Source organism: Equus quagga, chromosome 20 (genome assembly GCF_021613505.1).
Source record: "Equus quagga isolate Etosha38 chromosome 20, UCLA_HA_Equagga_1.0, whole genome shotgun sequence".
Lineage (NCBI taxonomy): Eukaryota > Metazoa > Chordata > Mammalia > Perissodactyla > Equidae > Equus > Equus quagga.
In genome coordinates, this window is record NC_060286.1 from 7,996,776 (window position 1) to 8,022,870 (window position 26,095).

Below are 26,095 nucleotides of genomic sequence, written 5' to 3' on the forward strand. Positions count from 1 at the left end.
TTCATATTCTCTAAGCTTCCTGGATCTGTGGTTTGTTGTCTGTCATTAATTTTGGAAATTTTTCAGTTATTATTTCTTCAAATATTTCTTCTGTTCCTCTTTGTCTCTTCTCCTTCTGATATTATCATTATAGTCAGGTTACACCTTTTGTAATTGTCCCACAGTTCTTGGATATTTTTTTCTACCTTTTTCATTAATTTTTTTCTTTGCATTTCAGTTTTAGAAGTTTGTATTGATGTATCTTCAAACTGACAAATTTCTTTCCTCAGCTGTGTCCAGTCTACTGATGGACCCATCAAAAGAATTCTTCATGTCTGTTACATTGGTTTTTTTCCTAGCATTTTCTTTGGATTCTTCCTTAGAATTTCCATATCTCTGCTTACATTACCCATTTGTTCTTCCACATTGTTCACTTTTTCCATTAGAGCCTTTAGCAGGTTAATCATAGTTATTTTAAATTCTTGGTCTGATAATTCTAAAATCTCTGCCATGTCTGAGTCTGGTTCTGATGTTTGGTTTATTTCTTCAGATTGTGTTTTTGCCTTTTTTAAAAAATTTTTTCAGAGGGGAAGAAAAGATCTTAGGAAACACTTCTCCACAGGAGAGCAGTATCTCAGCTAGGGATGGCAAATAGGTCTCAACATTTATACCAGCTGCTGAGGGAATCTTGAGAAATGAGGCTACACTGGGGATTAGCGGAAAACATTCTGAAGCAGGTTAGTGTACCTACCATGGGGGGAGGGTGGTGAGGAATGATGGTGTGTCATTCATTTGCCATCTCTGTTCTAAGTCACATGATTCAGGAGTACTTAACATTCTTCATGAACCTATTTACCTGATGGATTAGGTTAAGGGCTGAAAAAGCAGGCTGGTTGTAGAAGATGAAGGGACTGTAGGATAATGAACTAGCTTCAAGGAAATACAGCAAGAAGCAAAAGCTCAACCATCCATCGTCTTAGTCCGTGGCCCCCTCTGTCAGCTAGAGATGCGGCACAGTACCCCAAGCCCATGTTTTTTGCCTTTTAGCATGTCTCGTAAATTTTTTTTTTGTTGAAAGCCAGATATGCTGTATCAGGTAAAAGGCACTTAGAAAGATAGGCCTTTACTATGAAGTTATGTTTATCTGGCTAGGTGTTAGGTTGTGTTGTTTGCTGTAGCTGTGGTGTCTGAGGCTAAAATTTCCTCTAGGATCCTTGTTTTTGTTTCTCTTGTTGTCTTTGGATGTCCCTAGTGACTCTTTAAATAGGGTCTGAGGCTTGCAGTTCTTTTAGCTGTAATCCCCTGTTATTATGTAGGAGCTGGACCGGTGTGGTGTTATGGTAAGGTGTGGGAGGAGGGAAAGCACGCTATAGTGTTACTCAGTGTTCTAGCGAACCTGAGTTGAGTATTTCCCTTCTCCCAAGTTGAACACTATAGGGGGCTAGAGTTGGGTGTTTTCCTTCCCCAAGGTCAGTTAAGCTCTGGTAAAATGTTTCCCTTGAGGGCAGACCTTGTTAAGAAGAACAGAGAGCTATGGGATTATTTCAAAGGGGTTAATCTTCCCCTCCTCCTGCAAAATACAAGAGGAGATTTTTCTCAGATCTTCACAGTGAGATTCTGTTAGGGCTTCTAGAGGTAAAACTCAGAAAAGTCGTGGGGCCTCTCTAAGGCTGAGCCCCTTTGGAGTTTTCAACTTTCAAGCTGGTCCACACAGAGCCTCCATCAGTTCCTCAGTTACGGTTTAAAGTGTTCCTAGTGATAATTGGCTCCAACTGTGCTGTTGGCTTCAGCTGCTGGCTTCCACTCCTGTTAAACCGTGATCCTCTGGTAAGCTGCAATTCTTTACATCCATCTGTCTGTCTCTCCAGTTTTCAGGCAGCAGTTTGCCCCGTGACCTCAGTTCTCTGAGGGATTTAAGAAGAGATGTTGGTTTTCAGTTTGTTCAACTTTTTTTCTTACTGTAAGGATGGGAGTTCCCAAACTCTTTGCACGTGGGACTAGAAACTGAAAATCTCTTGGCATTCCCTTATAAATTTATGCTTAAAATGTCTGTTAAATTGAAAAATGTTAGCGTCAAATTTTCAGTCTATTCTTATTTTCCATAAACTCAGGAAATATACATATTTATTTTCTATTTTGATCTTTGAAAAAAAAATCAATACCTATTAACTTCTAGGCACTTTCCTTCCAAATAGGCTTTTTGGTTGTTGTTGTTGTAATATAATAGGTCGAGGGGTGGGGGTTGGGGATTAAGGGTAATAATAAGTCAAGAATCACTTATTGACCTTCAGGTCTTCTTATATAGTTTGGTACGTTCTAAACTAGCTGAATCTGATGTGTTTCACTCTTTAAAAGGCTGAATGTTCTATGTTATTTAGTAGTAATCCAAATTTCAAGTTTTACCTTGCCCCCTCCTGACTCACTGCCCAACTTCCTACTAAATATGGGTTAAGGGTCAACTGAGTCATTTGCAAATAATCTTTCAGTCGCCTTACAAGTTCTGCAGAGCGATTTGGAATGAAATTTGGACACTTACAAAGATTAGAAAGTCATTGAAGGAGACTGTTCATTAAGACTTATTTTCATTGGAATAAGCTAAATGCATTTATTAATAGGTGGTTGTAAAGAGGATGATTTAAAATTTTATCCCATAGAAAATTTTGCTTTTTAGAATTCTATTACTTAACAGGATTGATTGAATTAGGGAATAGTAGTTGGCTCCTTCGTAATTATATGAAAACAAGCTGGTTGAATATTACCACTTTCCATGTTCATATATGTATGTGTGTGTATACACATATATATGTACATATGTATACACACACACACATAAAATACCTTATTTTATACATTTCTGGAAAGGAAAATTGAACTTTGGAGTAAATTTTTTTTTGAGGAAAATTAGCCCTGAGCTAACTACTGCCAATCCTCCTCTTTTTGCTGAAGAAGACTGGCCCTGAGCTAACATCCATGCCCGTCTTCCTCTATTTTATACATGGGATGCCTACCACAGCATGGCTTTTACCAAGCGGTGCCATGTCCGCACCCAGGATCTGAACCAGTGAACCCTGGGCCACCGAAAAGCGGAACGTGCGAACTTAACCGCTGTGCCACTGGGCCAGCCCCAGAACTTTGGGGTAAATTTAATGAATGTTCAAAAATATCTCTTGCTGTTTGAATTATCCTTCTACCTTAAACTTTTGAAATGCTCAAAATTTTTTTAAAAATGACTCAGATTTCCTATTACAAAATGTTCATTTTTGTGTGTGTAACAAACATCATACGCTTTAGCTATAATCACTGGCCAGAGAGAATTTCTTAAATGTAAATGACAAAGGAAATGATTGAAGATTTCTGCAACCATGCTTCTAAATGAGGGTGGGAACAGTGTGGGCAGTTCCAAAGTTTAAAATAGAGAATATATGTGGATGTATATGAACATAATTGGCATTCTTGGATAGCTAAAACTAGCTGAACTGTGGCAGAAGCCCAAGTAATTACTGCTGGCAGATGCACAAATTGGGGGGTATTAATGATAAGAATAATGAAAACAAGACCACCACCAATACTAATGGATAATATTGATTGATTGCTTACTATGTGCCAGGTATTGTTCTAAGTGCTTTACATGGATTATCTGATTTAATCATTCCATAATTCCGTGGTATAGACACAAATGAGTAAACTGAGGCACGGAGAGGTTAAATGACTTATGAGTGTCAGAACCTGTATTCAAGCTCACTTTTGACTTTGGCACCAGTGTGCCTAACAGTGAGTTTTCAGAATATTAAATTAAAAGGTTTGTAATTTACAGTTATACTTTCCACAATTAAAAAAGAAAACATGAGTAATTATTTTTGATTTTTTCCTCTTTTCAGGCATTTCCCCCAATAATTTTCAAGAATACCTATCATTCAGCATCATAGATCTGAAAAACGAGTGGGATTAAGATCACTCTTTAACCATATCTTTATGGGTCTACAGACCAGTTATAAAGAGGTGTTATGTGAATCCGCTGTTGTCTTATCAGAGTTTAATGCTATATTATATAGGGCATTATGTTCACACAATAGAATTGAATCCACTACAGATATCCACATTAATATACAACCCAAACCTATATGGTAACAACATAATTAATAAGGCAAAAAGGTGAGAAGTAAAAGTAAAATACTATAATCTAGTGTGAAGTGGTGATATATGTGCAATGCTTCTTTGTTGAGCTCAAAATACGTTCTGTTTTCGTTTAAAAGACTGACAGGCTTGAAACGTATGCTTCCAAAGCCAAAAAGCGATTGTCTTATTCAGTAGCTTGCAAAGCATGTTAGCAAACAGGCAACACTGGCCGCCACCATATCGAGTTAATTCCGGTTCAGCGTTCCTCTGCCCCGGTCTTAGTGAGGGGTTTGAGGAATCCTTCTTTCCAGTCTACACAGTGAACTCAATTCAAGGTGGTAAGTCTCAATCTAAGGGTCGTCTTCCACTTTTTTCTGAATCCTTCTAAGATTATTTTTGGCTCTTTCAAAAGCAACAAGAAAGTAAAAGTCTACCTGAAGCCGTTTTTCGTACTCCGTCCCTGAAATTCAGGTTTATGCTCTTTTATTAAAGCCACATATACCTATTTGTAAACGCTTAAAATAATTTCAGATTTTAAGATTTCCAGCTACCTACTTCCCTTGAGAGGTTTACTACAAGAGGAGTTTGTTTTATATTTTTATTTGCATTTGCTCAGTAATCAAACTTCACAGAAAAACTTAGTGGACAAGGAAAGTACTCTTGTGTTCTATGCTAAAGTGTGGTCGGTGACGTGGCCCGTCGTTGGGCGACCTGGCAAGAAAGACCCCATTGTAACACATCTGAGCAAAGGAACCGGAGTTTGCTGCCACGACGCAAAAAGTCTGCTTTTTTGAACTAGGACTCAGCAGAGCTGGCGACAACCCTGCACAGCACAGCCGCCGAGGAGAAAGAGAGCGAGAGACTTGCTGCACAGAGAGCAAGAAACGTGATGCAGGCTTGGGACCCAAAAGCCGAAATCCCTTCTCAGCAGCGCCTCCCAAAGCCAGCCAGCCACTGCCTTCCCTAGGAGAAGGCGCGGAGTCCCCAGACCCACGCTGGCCGCACCCCAGCTATCTTCTTTCCTCCGCCGCTGCACACAGACGAGCACGTGAGCGCGGCAGCCCGGCCCAGCTGTGCCTCAGCTGGCTGCCTCCTGATTGGCTGAGACAGACGTGGGCTGGGGTGGGGCCTGGCCGCCTGCGCCGTCCGCCATTGGCTCTCAAGGAACCCGCCTCCCCCTCAGGTGAGGCGGGCTTGCGTGAGCGCGCGCCGGTCCTCGCGGTCGGGCGCGCCCCCGATACTGTCCGACCCACCCCCCTCCCCGCCCGTGAGCGCGCCCCCAAGCGCGCCTCCGCCCTAGCCCGCCCCCTGCCGCTGCCTCGGCTGCTCAGTGCACAGAGCCGCCTCGTCCGAGGGGACGCGAGGATCGCCCTCGCTGCCGCTTCGGCCAGCGCGTCGGGCTGGGCCTTGACAAGCAGCCCGAGGGGAGGCTCTTCTGAGCTGGCTCGGGACCCTTGCGGCTGCCGCCCGCTCCTCCTGCCTCTCGTCTCGCGGAGGGTTTCCCGCCTCGCATCCCCCTCCTCTGGCCGTGCCTCGCCATCTCTCCCGCGTGTGCAGGGAGCCAGCGCGTAGGCCGGAGCGAGCCTGGGGGCCGCCGGCCGTGAAGGCGTCGCGGGGACCTAGTCGCCATGGAGGGCGCCGGCGGCGCGAACGACAAGAAAAAGTAAGCCCCCTCCCTCGGCCGGCCGCGCTCTCCGCCCGCGCCCCCGCCGCGTTCTCGCGGGCGGGCCTCGCGTGCCGGGGGGCGCCTTTTTGTTTCTGCCTCCCCTCCCCTTCCCTCGCCTCCCCTCCCCTCTCTCCCCCAGCCTCGCCGCCCGGCTCCCCTGTCCACGTCGCCATCTTGTCGTGGGGGGTGGGAGACGCGTCGAAAGTGCTTTCGGGGGCCGGGGGCTGAGCCCGCTCGGCCGCCCGGCCCGCCGCGGGGCCTCGCGCCGCGCTCCCTCGCCGCCCGCCGCCGGCTCGCCCTCTGCCCGACCCGGGTGGACTTCCCCGGCCTGGAAAGCCCGGGGAGAAGCGAGCCGGGCCCGGTCGCCGCGGTGCACCCGAGCTTCCGCTCTCCCGCCCCCATCCTCTCCGGTTCCATTGAAAACTCGGCCGCGGGGCGGACCCTGCGCGCGGGTCCCGGCTTCCCGGAGGCGCCGAGCGCGGGGCTCCCGGCCCGGGGCGCGGGGCCGGCCGCGGCGGGGGGCTGGCCTTTGTGCATTACGGATTTGCCGCGGTGGCCTTAAGATGCTAACTTTTGAGTTTGCACGTGCAGATTTGGTTTTGTTTTAATGGCCTTGAAAAACTTGCCTTGACTGAGAGTCGGAGTAACGGGAATTCAGAGAAATAGCAACATTTTAAAGAGTACATCAGAATTGGATACTTTTGTTTATATCACCTGTCAAGAGAGCCCAGACGGTGTAAGTGAATAGATGCCTCATTCATTCTTGAAAATATTATGGTGAAAATGTAGCGGCTGGCTGAATTTGGACGATCATTTTTAATGAGATTGGAAAAAAGTGTATGATCAGAGCAAATGAAATGCAGCACGAAAATGTTGCAAGATTTTTGAAACTGCCTTGTTTTCCTGAAATTGAAGTATTATTAAAGGAAAACCTTCAAAATATATGCGAAGTAAATAATCATTGTATTAGAACTTAATGCAAGTTTTAAAAACACTTTTTAAGTTTGAGTCTAAATGGTATACTGTAGGATTAAGAATTATGAGTCGAACCAAGGGGATTAAAAATGACCGCCTCCACACACACACGCACGCACGATTGGGTCCGCTTTGATATTTTACCCTTTGAGGAAATCATTTTAAGGAATTGAAGATTTATAGTAAGTTGTGGTTAGTGTAGACTGGCTTTACTGTTAAGTCCTTCCACCCTTCTGGGAGAGATTAACTTCCCTAATCAGTATCAGCCGAAGATAAACTTGTTTGTGTTCTTGCTATTTTGTAGATCCTTTTCTGGTCCCTATTCAGTAGAGTGCTAAGTTCTCAGTTTGTGTACACCAGAGAAAGCTCTTATAAAATTCAAAAAGTAAGTAAACAGGTCTAGACTTAATTCCAAGAGTTGCCAGGAATTAATTGCAGTTAATTTTGCAGAAGTGATTACAGTGCTTTTGATGAAATGATGGGGCTGCTATATTGTAAACCTAAGACAGATTACCTCTGTGTAGTGCCAATTTTCTCTCCTTATATGCTGAATCATACTTAAAACTGTGCATCAAGTTAATGCACCAGTCACTTCCTTTTTATAGGCAATATTGTACATATTTCTCCTTTGCAGTTCATCAGTTGAAAATATCATAAGCAGCTTTGATAAAAGCGAATTAATTAGCTACTGTGCATCACTCCTAATTCTAAACTAGTTCTTAGATTTTCCTCAGTCCCATCTATTATTTTTAAAATTTCCTTGTTTGAAAGTTTAGCAAATTTGGATCAGATTGAATCATATTTCTTAATATAGAGGTTCTTATAACTGAAAAATTCAGTTAAAACTTAATAAATGGTGGGTACTCAACTTTTAGATGCTATTTGTTAGAGATGTCTGGTTTTTATCCTTTTCTAATTAATAATTTTAAAACGTTTTGAAAAGATAACTGAGAGATTGAGGGGCAGGGATTTTCTGCTTAGAATTTTTCCACTTAAATGAGCCTTCCAGAGTCCAGGTCGGATAGACAAATTTGTCTTTTTTAAGGCTCTAGAAACTCAGAAGCTGAAGGATTGGAAGAAATCAGAGCAGCGCGTAGGTACGGTTGTAACAATGTAACATAGGGCATTTCGTGTTGATTCCTTCGTGGTAGGGGCTGCACTTAGTTAATAGCACATTGATATCGATTTTGAGATTTCTAAGAAATGTCAAAAGGTTCATTGTTCTGTTTCAGGCTAGGCTCCTTCAAAGTTTTCCAAAGCAAGTAGTTATTGGATCTTCAGGTAAAATCTCTGAGAATGAACATTCCTTAACTTCCTTCTTTAACTTTGGTCATTAAAAGTCAAGAAGTTCTCCTAGTGGTTAAGAGCGTAGGATCTGGAGCCAGACACTTGTGAGTTAGAGTCCAGCATTTTCACTTTGTTAGCTTTGTGAGCTTGAGTAAGTTACTGAATGCTTTCTGAGCCTATTTCATCCTTTTGAGGTGATGATAATAATACTAACCGTCTTAGCACTTATTGTGACGATTAAATGAGATAATGCCCAGTACCTGGTTTAAGAGTTTGGGTAACTCTACGCTTGTAAGTAGGCATCACCTGTTTAATGTTCTAGTTTGAACTTCCACAACAATTAAAAACTTTTTTGCAGATCCTTCCAAATATTTCTTTGTTTTAGATCCTCTTCTCCCACCTTCATGCATCTTCTCTGTACCTCCTAAAGTGAAAAGACTAACATTGGATCCAGAGCTTTAAAAGGAGTTCTTTCTGATTAAAACAGTACATGTCTGAGTTATGTTGGCATCTAGCATCAATTATTCTTGAGCATCTGATCTGGTGTCTACCTTAGGCAGCCTTCATCACGCTTCCTTATCCCTTTGTTTCCTCCCCTAATAGGTTACTTTGAAGACTAGAGTCATAAACACATATACTAGTAATACAGTACATTTCAGCAAAGTATGAGCAAGGCACGACAGTCTTAGGGACTGGCAGGAACTTAAAACGTTTTTTGTCTTGACGTCACAGTTTAGAGTAGACAGTTTTATAAATGTTAATCCAAGCTAAACATAATGAGTTGATAAACTACTCCCAGTAAAGCATATGAACCTGCATGGTAGAAAAACTGTCCTTTGCTTATAAATTCCTCCAGGAGTTAAGAGCATTGGCTTCCCTCTCAAGGCAAGGCTTTGAGCCTGAATTGTTAGTCTAATTTTTGTGGTTCTGTTTGTATGAAATCTCTGTTAGTGCGCTTGTCCACATGTCTGTGTTTACTGAACTATCATGTTGTTTTAGACTGATAAAGTGTGGTAGTTCATTCTGTCCTCCACTGCGAAACATTTTGTGCAGTTTGGACAATGTCTAATCTTTCTGCCTGTTGGCTTCCAGATCTAATGGTGTTTGGGTTGTCTTTGCAGCTCTAATGGTGTTTGGGTTCAAGCTTAAGATTTTGTGGTTACATTCTATTGTTGTTTAAGAGTGGTGTGTAGGAGGCTGAGGGGGATTAGTCTCTTGACTGAATTTTTTCTGAAGAACTCGTAATAGTTGTGTTTGGTGGTGAAATAAAAAACGGTTATCATGCCTGGATGTTAAATATTTGGGTTAGATTACTATGCTTGTTCACGTACATGTCCTCTTAAAATATAATTTTTAAAAATTTAGAAACTTCTTAAAATAATACATTCTTATCTAAGGTTGTTAACATAGGTCTGTTTCTCAACTAGGAGAAAATAATCTAAAAGTGCTGCTGGATTCATTTTCTATTAAGAAATTGATTTTCGTTCATAAGAAGAACGTTCTCTTTTTCTTGTTTCTTTTTTTTAAATGTTGAGACTAATCCAGTTAGTGGATTTTACCCGACCTTCTGCTACTTGTGATGTATGTGTTAAGCATGTTCTAACTAGAGGGTTAGAAAAAGAATTTGAAAGTAAGATAAGCCAATCTTCTTGTTGCTCAGTATTTTTGGTAAAAGTATGGTGAGAATTTTTAAATTCACTGTAGGTCTTGAAATTTTAAAAATAATTGTATCCCTCTGTCTCTTGGAGCATCGAGAATGAACTATGTTGCATGTGCGTTGAGTTTTATATTGAAATTTGTGCCTTCTGCAATAAAAATTAATAAACCCATATCTGTTTGCCAGATGTGACCCTTTTAGGAAAATATAATATGTAAAATCTAAATTTATAATAACAAAATTTAAGTGATTACCTCATGATTTTTTTTCTCTGTAGCTTTTGAAGTGATTGTGGGGTTTTTGTGATAAAAAACACGTAACATAAAATTTCCCATCTTAACCATTTCTAAATGTACAGTTCAATAAAGTATATTCACCTTGTTGTGTACCCAATCTCCAGAACTTTTTCATCTTATAAAACTGAAATTCCGTAATGATTAAACAACTACTCCCAATTTCCCCCTCCTCCTAGTCCCTGGCAACCATCATTCTATCTTGTGTTCCCAGAATTTGACTACTAAATACCTCATAGTGGAATCATAGAGCTTTTAATTTTTAGTGACTGGTTTATTTCACTTAGCATAAATGTCCTCAAGGTTCAGCCATGTTGTAGTATTTGTGAGAATCTCCTTTCTTTTGAGGCTGAATAATATTCAGTTGTGTACCAATTTTTTTATCCATCTTTAGATGGACGCTTAGGTTGCTTCCACCTCTTGGCTGTTGTGAATATTAACTGCTGTGAACATGAGGGTGTAAATATCTCTTCAAGATCTTGCATTCAGTTCATTTAGATATATCTCCAAAAGTAGGATTTCTCGATCATATGGTAACCCTATTTTTAATTTTTTAAGGAACCGACATACTGTTTTCCATAGTGGCTGCACCATTTTACCTTTCCACCAACAGTGCACAAAGGTTGCTATTTCTCCACATCATCCTCAACGTTTGTTATTTTCTGGCTGGTTTTTTGGTGGTAGCCATCCTAATGGATGGGTTGAATTGGTTGTGTTTTTAAGGGTTTGTTTCTGGATAATTAACCTTCTTAAAGCTAATGACAGAGAACAGTTGCCAGTGGAAGATTTATCAGAAGTGAAGTTAAGCACCTCTAAAATAAGAATTAAGTTTTTCTAGTGACTTAGAAAGATTTGGTTTGCCAGTACTTTTTCAGAAAAATACTTATTGTTTAGAATGGTGTATACTTTTTCTGTTGTTGATAAAATCCCATTTAATTAGTAACTTTGGTTTAACAAGACTTGAAACAATAATTGAAATGACTTATTTTTATAAGAAAACTGTCCCCAGCATGTTACCTTTTAGTTGTTCTCATGATCTCAACTGTCACTTATGAGTGTTTCTCCATTTTAAATTTCATTTGGTTATAATATTAAACATAAAGATGATTTTCAAAATTTATTGTTTTGTAAATGGGACAAAAATCTGTTGATGGAACATAACTGTAGTTCTTCACCCAGTTGTTTTTAAAGTCACAATATATTTAGACAAATTAAAAGTGTTTACTAGTTAATATTGCAGTTTTCACTCATTAGAGACGGTTCCCTGTGCTTCTGCCCTTTTCCTGATAGTTTGTGAGAATTCGTTTTTCCAACTGAAAAGTACTGTGGTAAAAATAAGCATAAAATTTAATGGCAGAAAGCTTAAGTCTTTAAGAGGTGGGATATATTTCTGTTGATAATAAATCTTTTCTTGTAAATTCAGTGCTAACCAAATTTCTTTAAAGTGACCCCCTCCTCTTTTTTCAATTATAAAATTGAAACATATTTCAATGGGCAAGATCATAAATAGACTGAACTTGAAACTTGTGATATAAAGGAGAGTACTGGCACATAGTGAACTCTTAATAAGTATTTGAAGAAAAAGCAGAGAAAGATTTTAAGATTTTTAAAAGATTTTTTTTGGAAGTCATTATTGTTCCCTCTTCTGTGTCCCACTTTTCATTGGGATTTTTCTTATACTTGGGAATCCCTTATGCTGCTTCAGAACTTTCTTTGGTCTTGAATTTTAATTTTTTGTCATTTAAAAAATATTTATGGTATGTGTTAGAACCAGGCTAGAAAACATATTTTGTTAATAAATACAGCTGTGTAACATGTATTCGGCTTGAAAGTAACTTAGTACACTACTTTAAGGTATGTTAAAAGTTAGTGCCTCTCAATTCTATATAATCAGAACACTGAGTAAAAAGTTTACTAAAAGAGGCATATGTTATGGCTGTGAAAAGTCAGTTCAGTATATGTGTGGAAAGTATTTTTACCCTTATTTCATCTTCTGCAAACATTTCTTAAGTCTACTCTAAACTTCCAGAAAGTTTGGACCAGTTTATACTCTCTAACTGTATATAGGAATGTTATTTTCTTGTACTTTATCATCATTAAAATTGTTTTTAATTTGAAACACTGGCAGTTGAATAAGAGTATTAGGATTCTTTTTATTGCAAATGATGAAACACAACTCAAACTGGTTTAAAGGGGAAAAGGGCAGTTATTGGCTCACAATCTAGCTTTTGTTTAAGGGACAGTTAGGTCCAGAGTCTCAAGTGATGTCCTCAGAGTGTCATCCCTGACTTTCTCTTAAATATTATTTGGTTTATATGCCTTTGCTCTATTTGCATGTTGGCCTCATTCTGCCACTGACAGGCTATCTATATGATATGAAAGATGGCCACTGGCGTTCCCAAGCCTGCATCCACACAGTTTGTGATTAAAAAATGAAAAGAATCTCCCTCTTCTAGTGTCCATGTGTCGGGTTCCTGGATGAATGCCAGTTTCCCTTGCTTGGCCTGTTCATTTTTAACCATGTCAGTGGGGTTCCCTGATTGTATGAGTAAATGTCTTATTGTAGGTTATTTGATTGTCTTGATGTAAATTGTTAATTCTCTCTTTATACAGGTCTCTTGATTAGTGCTGGTCTTGTAATGAATAGGCTATGGGTTTTTGTTGCAAATCACCTGAATTCATATTCTACAGGGTTTTCTACCAAACATAGTCATTCTGCAGCTGTTCTTGCTGTGCGGTTTGGGAAGCTTAGAGTCTCTTCTACTATGGATTAGGGTTTTCATTTCATTTCCTTATGAAAGAGGTAGTAATGACTAATGGGCTCTAGAGTCTGGCTGCTTACTTGGCCACCTACTAGCTGTTGCTTTACCTCTCTGGGTCTCATTTTCTTCATCTGTATATCAGGATGATAAGAATAATTGTCTCTGAGGATTGTTGTGAGGATAAAAGAGATATTAACCCACATGAAATAGTCAGTATGGTTCTTGGCACAAAGTAAGGGCTTAATAAACTAGAAGCTATCATTATATTCATATTATTATAACATTTATTAAGTTGCTTTCAGAAGCGCTTTGTTCCCTTGAAGTCTCCTGATGTTGTCTAGAATCACTCAAGCCTTCTTTGGGACAGTCTGACAAATGCCGATGTCCTTTGGACCAAACCATCAGTGAACTTATAATAATGGTAGAATAGTTAGTACTGCTTTTCCTCTACGTTGATTTTTTCCGCAAGAATATCTGGCCTTTGCAAATTAAATGAAGATATTTTATTGTGTAGACATGTTATTCTAAAATAATCATTTTCCATATTGATAACAGTAAAGGAAGAAAAATATTCTCAAGGGTGTTTATTTGGCTTTTAGAGAATGGGAAATTAAGAAAGCCTACTTTGGCATGCACTTTTGTTGTCAAGAATTCATTAAATGTGTTTTAACCTGTTTGCTGAGGAAAGTTGGAAATTGCTTGCCTTTGCAGATAACATAGCTAAAATGTTTAAATGGGTTATATGTCAAACCACTTGTTGGAGCCTTCAGTGTGAATGGTGGAAGGGGTATTTTCTTGGATAATGTGAACAAGTTGATTTATTTCAATAGTTAAAAAATGTTTTTCAACCCTAGACCACTACTCAAGCACCTACTCACTATGGGCTATAACAGATTACAGTCATGCACTGCATAACAACATTTAGGTCAACAGACCACATATATGACAGTGCTCCTATAAGATTAGTACCATATAGCCTAAGTGTGTAGTAGGCTGTACCATCTAGGTTTGTGTACTACACTCGATGGTGTTCACACAACAACAAAATCACCTAATGACGCGTTTCTCAGAATGTATCCCTGTCATTAAGTGGCCCATGGCTGTATTGTGCATTTATTTGTTCAACAGATATGTGTGCATCTAATTTGTCAAGCAGAGCATAGAATTTTTGATGGCTCAGGCCACAGTTGAATATTCAATTTTTGGTATTAATTGATTCATCCATAACGTATTCTATTTTTTATTTTTTGGTACACTGTGATTTCAAATTTGAGGTTCTTGCAAAATACTGACTTTAGGATTTAAGTTTTGTTACTTTAATCAGCCATCACAGGAACATCTTCTATAGTTGTATTTACTAATTTGGCCCGTCTGCTTTGAGAATTTTCTTAGACACACACAGAAAACACTCTCACAAGACAGTCTATTCATTTTTGGCAGCTCTAAATGTTAGAAAGTTCTTTATTTCAGTATTTCTTAACCCTGACTAATGTTTAGACTAACATTTAGATGTCTTTTGGAGCATAGTAATCCCTCAAAGTAATAACCTTTGAGATGTGTCCAGTGACCTCAATGCGAGTATATCACATTAAAAAATAGAACCCTGTTCCTTTTGGTGATCCTTTGGTACCAACTGGATCATAAACAAATGCAACCTCAAACGCAGAAGGCTTGTAGCAAGAATATAGGCCTGTATAGAGATCATTTAGATGATCCAGAATATGCTTTTTCTTCTCTTTTTCTTACATTGCCACCAAAATGAGAACACTTTTTATCTCATAGAGTTTACCCTCAACACGGCTTTAACTCTATTGACCAAAGCCCCTGCCGTGTTGTAACGCTCACTTCTTGCTCTCTGGAGTTGCATAAATCATCAAAGCTGCCTTCCATATGACATTCTTTTCAAATATATGAAGGTACTTATGTCTTTTCCTTCTATTCCTAAGTAAAAACATCCTCAAATTTCTTTAATCTTTTAAGAATTATATGTTAAGCATCTGATTTGTGGAAAGGTATAGGCTTTATTAAATATGGAGACTTCAGTCTCAGATGGAATCTGAGATCTGCCACTTACTAGTAGTGTTACTTATCCCCTTTTTATAGACAAGAAAGCAGGATCAGAGGGTATTTGGGAAAATTTATTTGTTAGCATTGAATTGGATGGATTAGTATAGGTAGCAAACCAAGACATTTGCTTCAAGAGAGCTTCTCCTTTGTCATCATTTCTAGAATCTTCATCATGGTCAGGGTTTAGAACTAAATAGGAAAAATCTTCAGGGTATGGTTTCTATGTGTATACTTCTATTCCTGTATATGTGATTTTTTTATATCATATTATTATATCTTATGTATCTTCTGTTATATTTAAGCAAATAAAGACACATTCTTCTAAATACACATATACACATGCACACAAAGTTAGTCTCAGTTCTATTACTGTCAGAAAGGGAAAGAGAAAAGCATTTACAAGCTGAGAGGGAGGTAATGCAAAGGGACAAGAGTGATAGAGTAGGTGATATGATTTCGGAAAGCCTTTAACACACAGCTGTTACCCAGGGACAGTGGTTCTTAACTGTTTGATGTCTGGCATTCATAAAGAGATGAAAAGGCGATTTTTAAAAAATTGTTTCAGAGGATTGAAAAAAACATTCCACTGTTATCACATTTTTCATTTGGTCACTTTTGAAGCCTAACCATGATCTTATATTTTTGAGGCACAGTTATTGGGTTTTATTAAACACGCACTCAATTACTGGCTTGTCATTGAGTTGCACCTGTAGCTTCTTATTCCCGCCAGTTGTACTTCGCTCACCATAGTACTGCCCAACCCACTTAGTTCAGAGTTCCACCTGACAGACATAGTTGTCATAGTATTTGTATGTAGTTGCAGCTAAAAATAAATTTTTCTTGTTTTTCAGAATTTGCTAGCTAACCTGTTAAACCTCTACTATAAGAACTGCTCATGGTTCTCAAAATTCTGTGGTTTAAGAATCAGCTGGGTGTTTACTTACTATAACGATTCCCAAGTACCCACCCCCAGAGATTCTGATTTGGTAATTTTGTGATGGCAACCAGTAATCTGTAAATTGTGTAAGCACTCAGATGAAACACGACCCTTGAACAGCTAAGAGTGCTCATCAGAGTCATCTGTGAGATTGCTTTTTAAACAGACATATCAAGCCTACAATTTGAATTTCCAGGGTTGGAATCTAGGCATGTATATCTGAAAAAAAATGGTCTGTTGGTGATTGTGATGTACACCACAGTTCAACCATTGACTAGTCTAAGTCCATAGCATATTTTGTAGTTCCTGAGTTCTAAGTATGTGGCCGTCTTAATGTCTTAGAGGTTGGATATGTTTCCTGTATTTGTAAAGCATTTGGGCAGATTTTTTTAAGAAAAAGTATTTAATAAACCATTTTTGAGTGTTGATAAACAATCTTTTACTTCTCTGGGCACTTTTGAAGGACACACAATGATAGAAAAGAGAGGCTGAAAGTTCTCCAGACCAACATCATTGGTACTTCCTGCTAATCTGTTAGAAATGCAGCTTCTCAGGCCCTATCTGGAGCTGAATCAGAAACTCTAGGGGTAAGTCTCAGTAATCTGTGTTTTAAGAATCCCTCCAGGTGATTATGATGCAAGCTAAAGTTGGAGAACCTCCATCTTAGAGTAAAAGCTTCACTTACACGTTTTTGGTTTTATTTAGCTAGTACTTTATACAGTAGGGGAGCAAAGACTTTCTGAGAGGCTGAATACCGATTCTGAACCAGGAGAGATCTGATTTAAACCACTATTCAGGAATAATCTAGAAAAAAAAGCATATTCTTTTTACAAACAGAACTTCAGTACACATTAATGTAAACAGTTATAAATTAGCTAATTAATAAATTTTATTGATGTGTAAGTAGAATATTCACACATTAATGCTAACCCAGATGTGGTATAGATGTCATTTTCAAAATGTACCCTCTAATTTAAAAGTGATTCTTGGGGCCAGCCCAGTGGCCGAGTGGTTGAGTTCGCGCGCTCCACTTTGGTGGCCCAGGGTTTCACCGGTTTGAATCCTGGGCGACGACATGGCACTGCTCATCAAGCCATGCTGAGGCGGCGTCCCACATGCCACAACTAGAAGGACCCACAACTGAAAATACACAACTATGTACCAGGGGGCTTTGGGGAGAAAAAGGAAAAATAAAATCTTTAAAAAAAAAAAATGATTTTTTTTTTGTCCGTTTTACTGCAGCATTAGAAAATCAAGTATTTAAGCATTTTTGTGAGGTTATTGAAAAAGGAATAATCCATCTTTTCTCTAACTGAGGGAATTTAGGAGATATTACCATACAAGTAAGATAATGATTACACAAACCAAGAAATTTCAGTTGCTTTCAAAAATAAAATAGTATATGCATTCTGAATATTTTTTTCTTTAGAAACAAACTGTTTTATGTGGTTTTTGGAATTTCAAATATGAAATGCCTAATTTTCAAAATCTGAAAATTAGACTAGAATGAGAAACTGAAAATAGTGAATTATATTATTGCTTACTCAGTCTTTACTTTCCACTTCCTGGAAAGAAATATGATCGTTCCTGCTTTATTCCGAAAGTGAAGAAAAAATTTAACTGTTTTTAATTAGTCTTTCTGGAAAACAAGTTTAAAAGTTAGATGACTGCTTATTTCAGGTTTTTCTGACAAATGCAGGTACATCAGTAGTGTCAGTTCACTGGTGAATTTTTCTTAAAGTACAAAATAATGTGCTATTGAAACTGCTGTTGTTAGTATTTGTAAACTTTGTTAACACTGTATATCATTGTATCTTTCTGGGTTTATAAGTTATGTGTCTGTGTATACATGTATATACATTTATATATACATATGCATTACACACGTAAATGGATTCATGCTCAAATTTTGTATTACTTGCTCTTTTCACATAATACTATATTGTTTTATCTTCTATAAGCACAGATTAATTTTTGTAGACTTTGTCTTATCTCCTAAAATTTTATGTTACTTGGTTTTAAAGAAAGATTATTCCCATGGCTAGTGTTTTGTCAGTTACGGATTGACCCTGGTAACTACTGTTGAATAAAGACAAGATACATAAAGATATGTTTGTCCTTGAATGTAAGCTCCACGAGGGTAGAGACTTGGTCTGTTTTGTTTATTGTAATATGCCCCATGCTGAGAACAATGTCTGGTTCATAAAAGGATCAAGAAATATTTGTTAAATAAATGAATGACATTCTCGAACATAAATATCCTAAAGATTCATTATTAAGTTTATTGATTAGAACTCAGAATACATTTTCCCAGAGAAAATAATTATAAATAATAGTTAGCTAGCTGTCCTGAAAATGTAGTTTATATTTAATTTGAAGTATCAACTTTTTGCTGTTTCTCCATTGAGTAGGGATTTTTTTTAATATTAAACATTGCTGGTTTGAAGTATTCTGGTTTGACAGCAATTACCGGATGGAAAATTTAACCACAAATCCTATCAATAGTAATAATACTCCTAATAATAAATGTAAAATACTTGTCTAAGAGTAATCCATCTTGGGGGAAAAAGCCAATAGGATTAGAAATCAGCTTAATGAAAACTTTTATGTCTTATGATGAGAATTACAACAATTTCTTGAAAAATATTGTAGAAAACAAAGTGAGTCAACTCTCACATTTCCAGTTGGGCTAGGAAGACACGTTTATAAAGGTGATAAAGGTGTTGATTTAATTGGTTAACAATATTAACTATAACTCATGCATTTTCCTGACCACATTAGCTTAGGATAAAACAGTAAGAAATTGAGTCTAGATCACAGTGGTAAGGGAAGTAATCTTAAATCATAAGCCTTTTTTCAGCAAATTGGTATACTAGTTTCTCAGGTCTCTCCCTATTCCTCTAAATCTTTTCTCTGGCAAGATCAGTGACTTTCCTTGGTGATGATATTGGTGCTATTCACTGTTACACTGCTGGTGAAATTTTTTTTATTATTAATTTATTTATATTGTTTTTGAGGAAGATTAGCCCTGAGCCAACTGCTGCCAATCGTCCTTTTTTTGCTTAGGAAGACTGGCCCTGAGCTAACATCTGTGCCCATCTTCCTCTACTTTCTATGTGGGATGCCTACCACAGCATGGCTTGCCAAGTGGTGCCATGTCCGCACCTGGGATCCGAACTGGCAAACCCCAGGCCACCAAAGTGGAATGTGCGCACTTAACCGCTGCACCACTCGGCCGGCCCCTGAATTTTTTTAATAGCTTTTTTTTTTTCTCTAACTTACATTTAGTATACTCACTTATATTTGAAAGTGCATATCCAGATAATCACAGTAAGTCCAAATAGTATGCCTTGTTCGTAGTACTGATATTGTTACGCTGTTTAAGTATGATTGTAATGTTGTAGGATCACAGGAGCACTAATGAAACACAAATTCAGGGATCCCAAAAAGAATGTTGAAGGGGCAGTCAGCCTACCATGGGCTGAAGTCAAGGTCAAATAGCAGATTTGGGCCAAATACTAAAGTCAGGTAGAGCTTATGCACATCCCTGCTAAGAATACAAAGATGAATGAGGCCTCCAAGAAGCTTTAAGAATTGTAGAGGAAGATAAATACAGCAAAATAACCAGAGTGGCCAGATGTAGGGGAGAGGAGCAGTTTTGGAAGACAGAACAGAGACAAAGTGCTTTTGGAGTGGAATCTTGAAAGTTTTTCACAAAAATCTACCAGGTCACATATTGAGAAGGGTACCCCAGGCAAAGAGCAGGGTGAGCAAGCAGAAAGGAATGAAATATTATGCTTTTGAGTAACTGCCTTGTGGCCAAAGAATGTGGGAAATGATGAGGAGGAAGAGATGGGCAGGGAACTAGGGAAGGGAGGGTTTCCTTTTAAAATAATTACACTTTGTCCTGTGTATGTTTGATGGGATTTTAAGTGAGATAATATCATATTTGTTATTTAGGCAGGATCATTGTAGTAATTTGAGGGAGAAATTAAAGCAAAGTAACAATGAAGACTAATTCAGTCAGGGGTTCCCAAATCTCACTGTGTATCATATGCATCTTGGGAGTTTTTAAAAACCCAGATTTTGGGGCCCTGCTTCAGATCTACTGAATCAGAATTTACAAAGGCGGAGCCCAGAAGTTTGAAATGTTGAATTCAAGTAGTTATGATGCAGTTAGACCAGCATTTGGAAATATAGCATTAGGTAAATATTTCAGTAGACTAAGTGGGAGGCTTTCTAAGTTCCATGAGGGCTGTTCTGCTTATGACTACGTTCCTGGTACCTACACAGTGCATGACACTCAATAGATGCCCAATAAATATTTACTGAATGTATATTTCCTGAGAAAAGGAGGTTATTCTGAGGTTCAGAAAGGCCACTTTCCATCTAATGTTTGGTTCTCTCTAGCCCTGGTGGTGTTACTGGGCAAGGGTCTGCTCCCTGATGCACATAGAAGCCAATACTATGGTCCCAGCTTTTGAGAGAAGAGCTTTATTGCATTGCCAACCAGCAAGGAGACAGAAGGCAAAGCTCAAATCTGTCTCCTGGAGCTGAAGCAGGAAAAACTTTTAAGGAATTGGGAGTGGGAGTGGTTATACAAAAGGATAGCTTGGCGGAGTCTGACTGGAGGGTGGGAGTGTAAGTCTTTAAAGTCCGGTGTGCTACAAATCAAGGGACCACTTGCTTCTTAATTAGGTTCCTCGCTCTACTTTCTCCTCACTTTGAGTTCCATAGTTAGGGAACTCTTGGTTCCTTTGTGGCTTGAGGTCATCAGAGGACAAAGTTTCCATCTTCTGAGCATGCTGCAGTTACATGACTTGCAGATTTTGCTTATTGCCCCTGCAAGATAACTTTGATATTTTGTTATTGATACAACAGGGCCAGTACAAATTGGTCTGTGATGGTTACAGTACTCTAGTGGTTAAGATTCAGCACTCTCACCACTGCAGCCCACGTTTGTTTCCCAGTCAGGAAATCACTCCGCCTGTCTGTCAGTTGTCATACTGTAGTGGCTGCCTGTTGCTGTGATGGTGGACAGGTTTCAGTGGAGCTTCCATACTAAGACAGACTAGGAGGAAGAATCTGACTGCTCCTTTCAGAAACAATAGGCCATGAAAACCCTATAAATAGCAGTGGAGCATTGTCTAACACAGCACCAGAAGGAGGAGGATGGTGCAAAAAGACCTGGCAGGGTCCACTCTGCTGTACACAGGGTCACTAGGAGTTGGAATTGACTTGAAGACACTAACAACAAGAGCTGTTAACACAGTGCCTGGCACCCATGTTAGAAGGGGAGAATTTCTCTCGTGGTACTTTGTGTGATTAGATACCTGGCAGCTGGCTTATGCCTGGACAGATCTCCTGAAGTGAGTATGCAGATATGTTTTCTTTGGGGATCCAGATGTTGAGCAAACAGAACACCAAGAGTAGTGAGCTAGGATGTTCAAATGGCTTCTCTGTACAAATTACAAATAAAGCCTAGTGGGAGTTTATGAGGTAGATTCAATTTGTGTCCTCTGATTCTCTCCCCTTCTTGGCTGGCAGTACCCGTGAAAGGTTGCCTTGATTTGACCAGCTAGTGGACAGTGGAGCAGAGAGCATCGCCATTGTAGGTGCCTTTCAGTTAGGATTTTGGATTTACCAGCAGACTCCAGGAAAGAGCCTCGCCATGAGTTCCTCAGAATAGCTTAAGATCAAGTCCTAAATTCCAAAGGCAGCCGCTATTCCTCTCCTTTATGTCTTTGGCGATGTGGAGTAGACAAATTTTGAACTTTACAATAATGGCCTAGACTTAAGAATACTTATCTTGGAATTAGAATGCGTTTCTGAGAGGCAGCATAGTCTAGTTGTTTCCGAGTCAGACTGCTTGAGCATGAATGCAGGCTCTGCCATTTATTAACTGTGTAATCTTGGGTAAGCTGTTTAACCAGGTTCCTTATCTGTAACATGGCCGTAGTAATAGAGATTAAATGAGGTGATAGGTGAAAAATGTTTAGAATACCGCTGTGTGCATAACATAGTAAGCACCAGGTATAGATGTTTGGGTTTAAAGCTGCAGGCCAAAATGCCAACTGAAGAACGTGAAATTTCCTTGTAATTTCCTCTGGCCTGAGACTTTAAGAAGTGCAGGCAGTTAAAACAATGAGATAGTTTTCACCTATTAGCTTGGCAAAAATTAAAAAGATAAAAAAGATCCATAATAGATAAATGCATACACACATTCATGGACTGGCAAAGACAAAAATGGGTACAGACCTGAAAGTTTTTAAATCACCAAATAATAGAATTGAGAGGTTTTTTTTTAATGTATGCATTAACTTTATTAGAAATGTCTTCTTATCTTTGAACATTTTGAATGATTCTGAATCACAGTTCTTAAAGTCGCTTGTGTTTAGAATCAGGAGTTCTAGCAGACTTTTCTTGTGCAGTTAGTAGACAACACAGACAGATGACTTCAAATATCTGCACTTGTTTTGTGTTCTTGCTAATCTAAAGAATAACAGGCGTTCTCTGTAAAATGGCTGTTGCATATTCATGAACTTTGTACACAGGAAGCTTAATGAGACAGTGGCTCTAAATTATTTTCCTAAACATATTCCCTACACAAAATAATTTCAACATGTAATTGTTAGCTTCTTGTCCAGTACTCTATGTTAAATAATAATAAAATAGTAACTATGTGAAAACAATAGTACCACAAAGAGTGAGCTATTTTGCTAGTTTATTCAAACATTAGTTCTAGAACAGTAATGGAAATGAGTAAGCAAAGTATCCAAAAGACGGAATTTTTACTGTACTCGTACTGATTTCCAGAATGACAAATAGTACCTTATGCAGACATACCAGTAGCAGAACTTTACTTGATCTGTACTTAATAAAAACAACATAAATGGAATTGATAATTTAGAATGATAATAGTGACCTTATTTGCATGCTAAAAATCTGCCTCTTTCCTTCTGGTTTATAAACCTTTTATTGTGTAATATAAGTAGTAAGTAAACTAACAGTACAGGATTCATCTCTGTGGGACCTAGACCACAAGTCTAACAGAAATAATTCCTGATCAGTACTGTAAATTCTGTGGGGGTATGACCTGATAAAAAGAGTCTTCCTGTGAATAGACAAGAAGCTGGCAGTTCAGATGCTGAAACTCTAAGAACTTTCGAAGCTTTAGCTGTAAGCTTAGAAATGTTTTAAGAGCTTCCATAGTCAGATGTGAAGATCAGATAAATTTCTTCGTTAACTCTTTATTGCAGGTCTCCTTATTGCTTTATGTCTAGATTGATTACATAATAGAGGACATACTGATTTTTATCACCTTCTTCATCTAATTTAGGTTTGTCAACTCTTGAAGTAGTATATTACTTGTTTTATTGAGGCTTATTTTTCTTCTAGAATTCTGGCTTATGCTCAAATTCTTATTTTCACAGCCTTCACTAGCTTAAATATATTGTCCTTTAAGTGTTTTATCCAAGCTCACATTTCTAATAGATTTGCCTTATAAATTTAGTTGCCACATCTTGGACAATCATTATCTTCAAAGTTCTGGACAATACAAGTATTTCTAAAGACGGAGATAATCCATCACCATGTTTACCTTGATCAGATACCCTTTAAAAGCATACAGCAGGTGATACAAGGATTTAAATTTTTCACCAAGTGTTTCATTTGGGTAGTCATTTGTCGGTAGCTTAGATTTGGTAGAGTAATTAAGAGAAAGAGGGAAGTAAGTCAGTCTGATGAAAGTTGCTGATAAAATTCTGATCACCTGGACTAACTGTGGCATTTGAACTAATATTCAGTTTCTCATGAGATCATCGATCATCACTCCCTTTTGGTGGTTTTGCTTGAACCAGGTGGGAATCTGTTTCCCATACCATCACTGCCTCTCACCTGCCAATCCGAGGGGAAGGACGCGAGAGAAACAGTATCGAGATGCTAGGGCCAGTGGGGACACACTGGGTCTCTCCCCTAGATTCCAAGAACTCCAGTATGGGTGTAAAATAGATTTTAAAAACTTTATTATTGTACATTTTATTTAAGTTTAAAACATTTACTTAAAGTCAGAACAATGAGGCAGTTCGAATGCAGATAAAACATTAAGTTGTTGACTGTTGACATTGTTGCATTTTCATGGTAGCCCCAGCATCTAATTTATTTTTGTGGCTTTTTAAAATTGTACAGTATTGAGAAAATCCTGATTTGCACAGATAAGTAGTTGCAAGTAGTAGAAGTTTTTATTTTATTTATTTATTTTTTGAGGAAGACTGGCCCTGAGCTAACATCCGTGCCCATCTTCCTCTACTTTATATGTGGGACGCCTACCAGAGCATGGATTTTGCCAAGCGGTGCCATGTCTGCACCCGGGATCCGAACCGGCGAACCCCAGGCCGCCGAGAAGCAGAACGTGCAAACTTAACCACTGCGCCACCGGGCCGGCCCCGAGTAGCAGAAGTTTTTAATAGCTTACCTTAAATCTCAAGATACTCAGGTTAAATTGATCTAGAGGCATGAATTGAAATTCTTGTATCAAAGTTCAGTTACTAACAACAGCAAATGTTCTATTCCTTATTAAAGTATAAAAATCAGGTAAGCACAAACTTGAGTAAGTTCTAAAATGATATTATCACTATTGTCACATTGTAACTGTTGGATATTCACTTGTTATTACACAACATCACAGGAGCCTACGCTGAGAACCCTGCCTCTTTTTTGAGAATGTGTCTCCAATTGAACCTTGTAGCTTTGCAGATCATTTGGAAGGAGAAGAGATTTGAGGTGGAGACAGTTATCCTACTTCATAGGATGTAAGGAGGATTAAGTGAAATAATGCTGGCAAAGTCTTTAGTATACTGCTAAGTGCTCAATAAATGGTCATGGCATTTTCAATATTTAATAACTGATTTAACAGGATTCAGTTGAGGGTCATAGGAGAGCACCTGAGAATTCAAGATAGAAGCAAGCAGTATTCTCCATTAAGATGACAAGACCCTGGAAGATCAATGGCTGTGGAGTAAAAGAACACTTGGGTTCAACCTTATAGGTTGTCATGAGAGAACTAGTTCCCAGTAGAGTAGTGTTTGGCACATAGTAGGTTTTAATAAATGACTATTAAAGAAGCAGCTAAGGACAGAACCAAGTTTAGCCTTGTTTACCTTCAGCTGGGTCAGGAGGAATAGATGTTGCTCTGCAGTTAAGCAAAGGAAGATACCTCTGCTTGGTATGACTTAGGAAAATCTTTCTGACTGACTTTATTCTTAGAGGAGTTCCCTAAAGATACATCATTGTATTGACACCTTTATTAATCTTTGTTAACCTATTCCTATAAATTCTTAGTATTGTGCCCCATCTTTTTTTTCTTCCATACCCTTGCATTTATTTGGTAACTGTTCTGCCAGTAATAGATAAGGGGCTGCTAAGGGAGTAAATACCCTGAAAACAATAGCTTATAGCTGCCGATATAAATATCTATAGCTTATAGTCAGTATTGCTCATGTGGAAAGTGGAGGAGGGTGGGAAAGTATTGGAGTCAAAAGAAACTTGAGTCAGAAATTAGTTTGTAGCTATTACTATTCTACCTGCCTAACAACGCCTTTTTTCAGGTTAGTGTGTACAACTTTTTAGTTTCCCTAGGCTTAAGCATGATTTCTCTATGTTGAGACTACTTTTGAATGGCTTTGAAGATGCAGCCTTAGATGTACAAGCTACTTTTTCAGATTTTGGCTAAAACAAAAACATCCTGTCCAATTTGACATGCCAGGGAGGAAACACCTGTTTCACACAGGCTTAAAGCTTCGTCTTGGACTTCTTGTAAGAGTTCCTTATGTCTGCAGTAATACAAAAATTTGCATAGCTGTCTTTTACAAAAATACATTCATGTAGTAGACAAATCTGTGCATAATTTAGTTACATGGCTTCTTCTAATCCTTCTATGGTAAACAGAAAAATGTAAAATTAGTTTTATTCGAGCAAAGGCAAACTAACATATAAATTTCCTCTTTTCTCTCCCTCCTTTTTTGTTAAATAGGATAAGTTCTGAGCGTCGAAAAGAAAAGTCTAGAGATGCAGCCAGATCTCGGCGGAGTAAAGAGTCTGAAGTTTTTTATGAGCTTGCTCATCAGTTGCCACTTCCTCATAATGTGAGCTCACATCTTGATAAGGCATCTGTTATGAGGCTTACCATCAGCTATTTGCGTGTGAGGAAACTTCTGGATGCTGGTGAGTTGTTTTACAAGGGCATAAAAGGCCTAAAAATTAGAAATTAAAAGTAATTAGAAATCGTATTTAGAAGGTGGTCATACTCTCAATTCTTCCTTAACATGATATCTTTTTTATTACCTGCTTTAACAGCTT

The 26,095-nt window shown here is 38.5% G+C and overlaps 1 protein-coding gene across 2 annotated transcripts in view; it reads left to right on the forward strand.

The window, feature by feature from the left end:
* Positions 1–5,410: 5,410 nt before the first annotated feature.
* The window catches only part of HIF1A (hypoxia inducible factor 1 subunit alpha), a 42,485-nt gene continuing 21,800 nt past the window's right edge, over positions 5,411–26,095 (forward strand). The window contains exons 1-2 of one of the 2 annotated variants that reach the window (XM_046647297.1): positions 5,411–5,758; positions 25,770–25,960. In XM_046647297.1, coding sequence (XP_046503253.1) covers positions 5,724–5,758; positions 25,770–25,960 — 226 coding nt within the window. In that variant the 5' untranslated portion in view covers positions 5,411–5,723. Of the gene's footprint in view, positions 5,759–24,151; positions 24,332–25,769; positions 25,961–26,095 lie in introns of those variants that run through there. The other variant, XM_046647298.1, reaches the window with a different exon arrangement.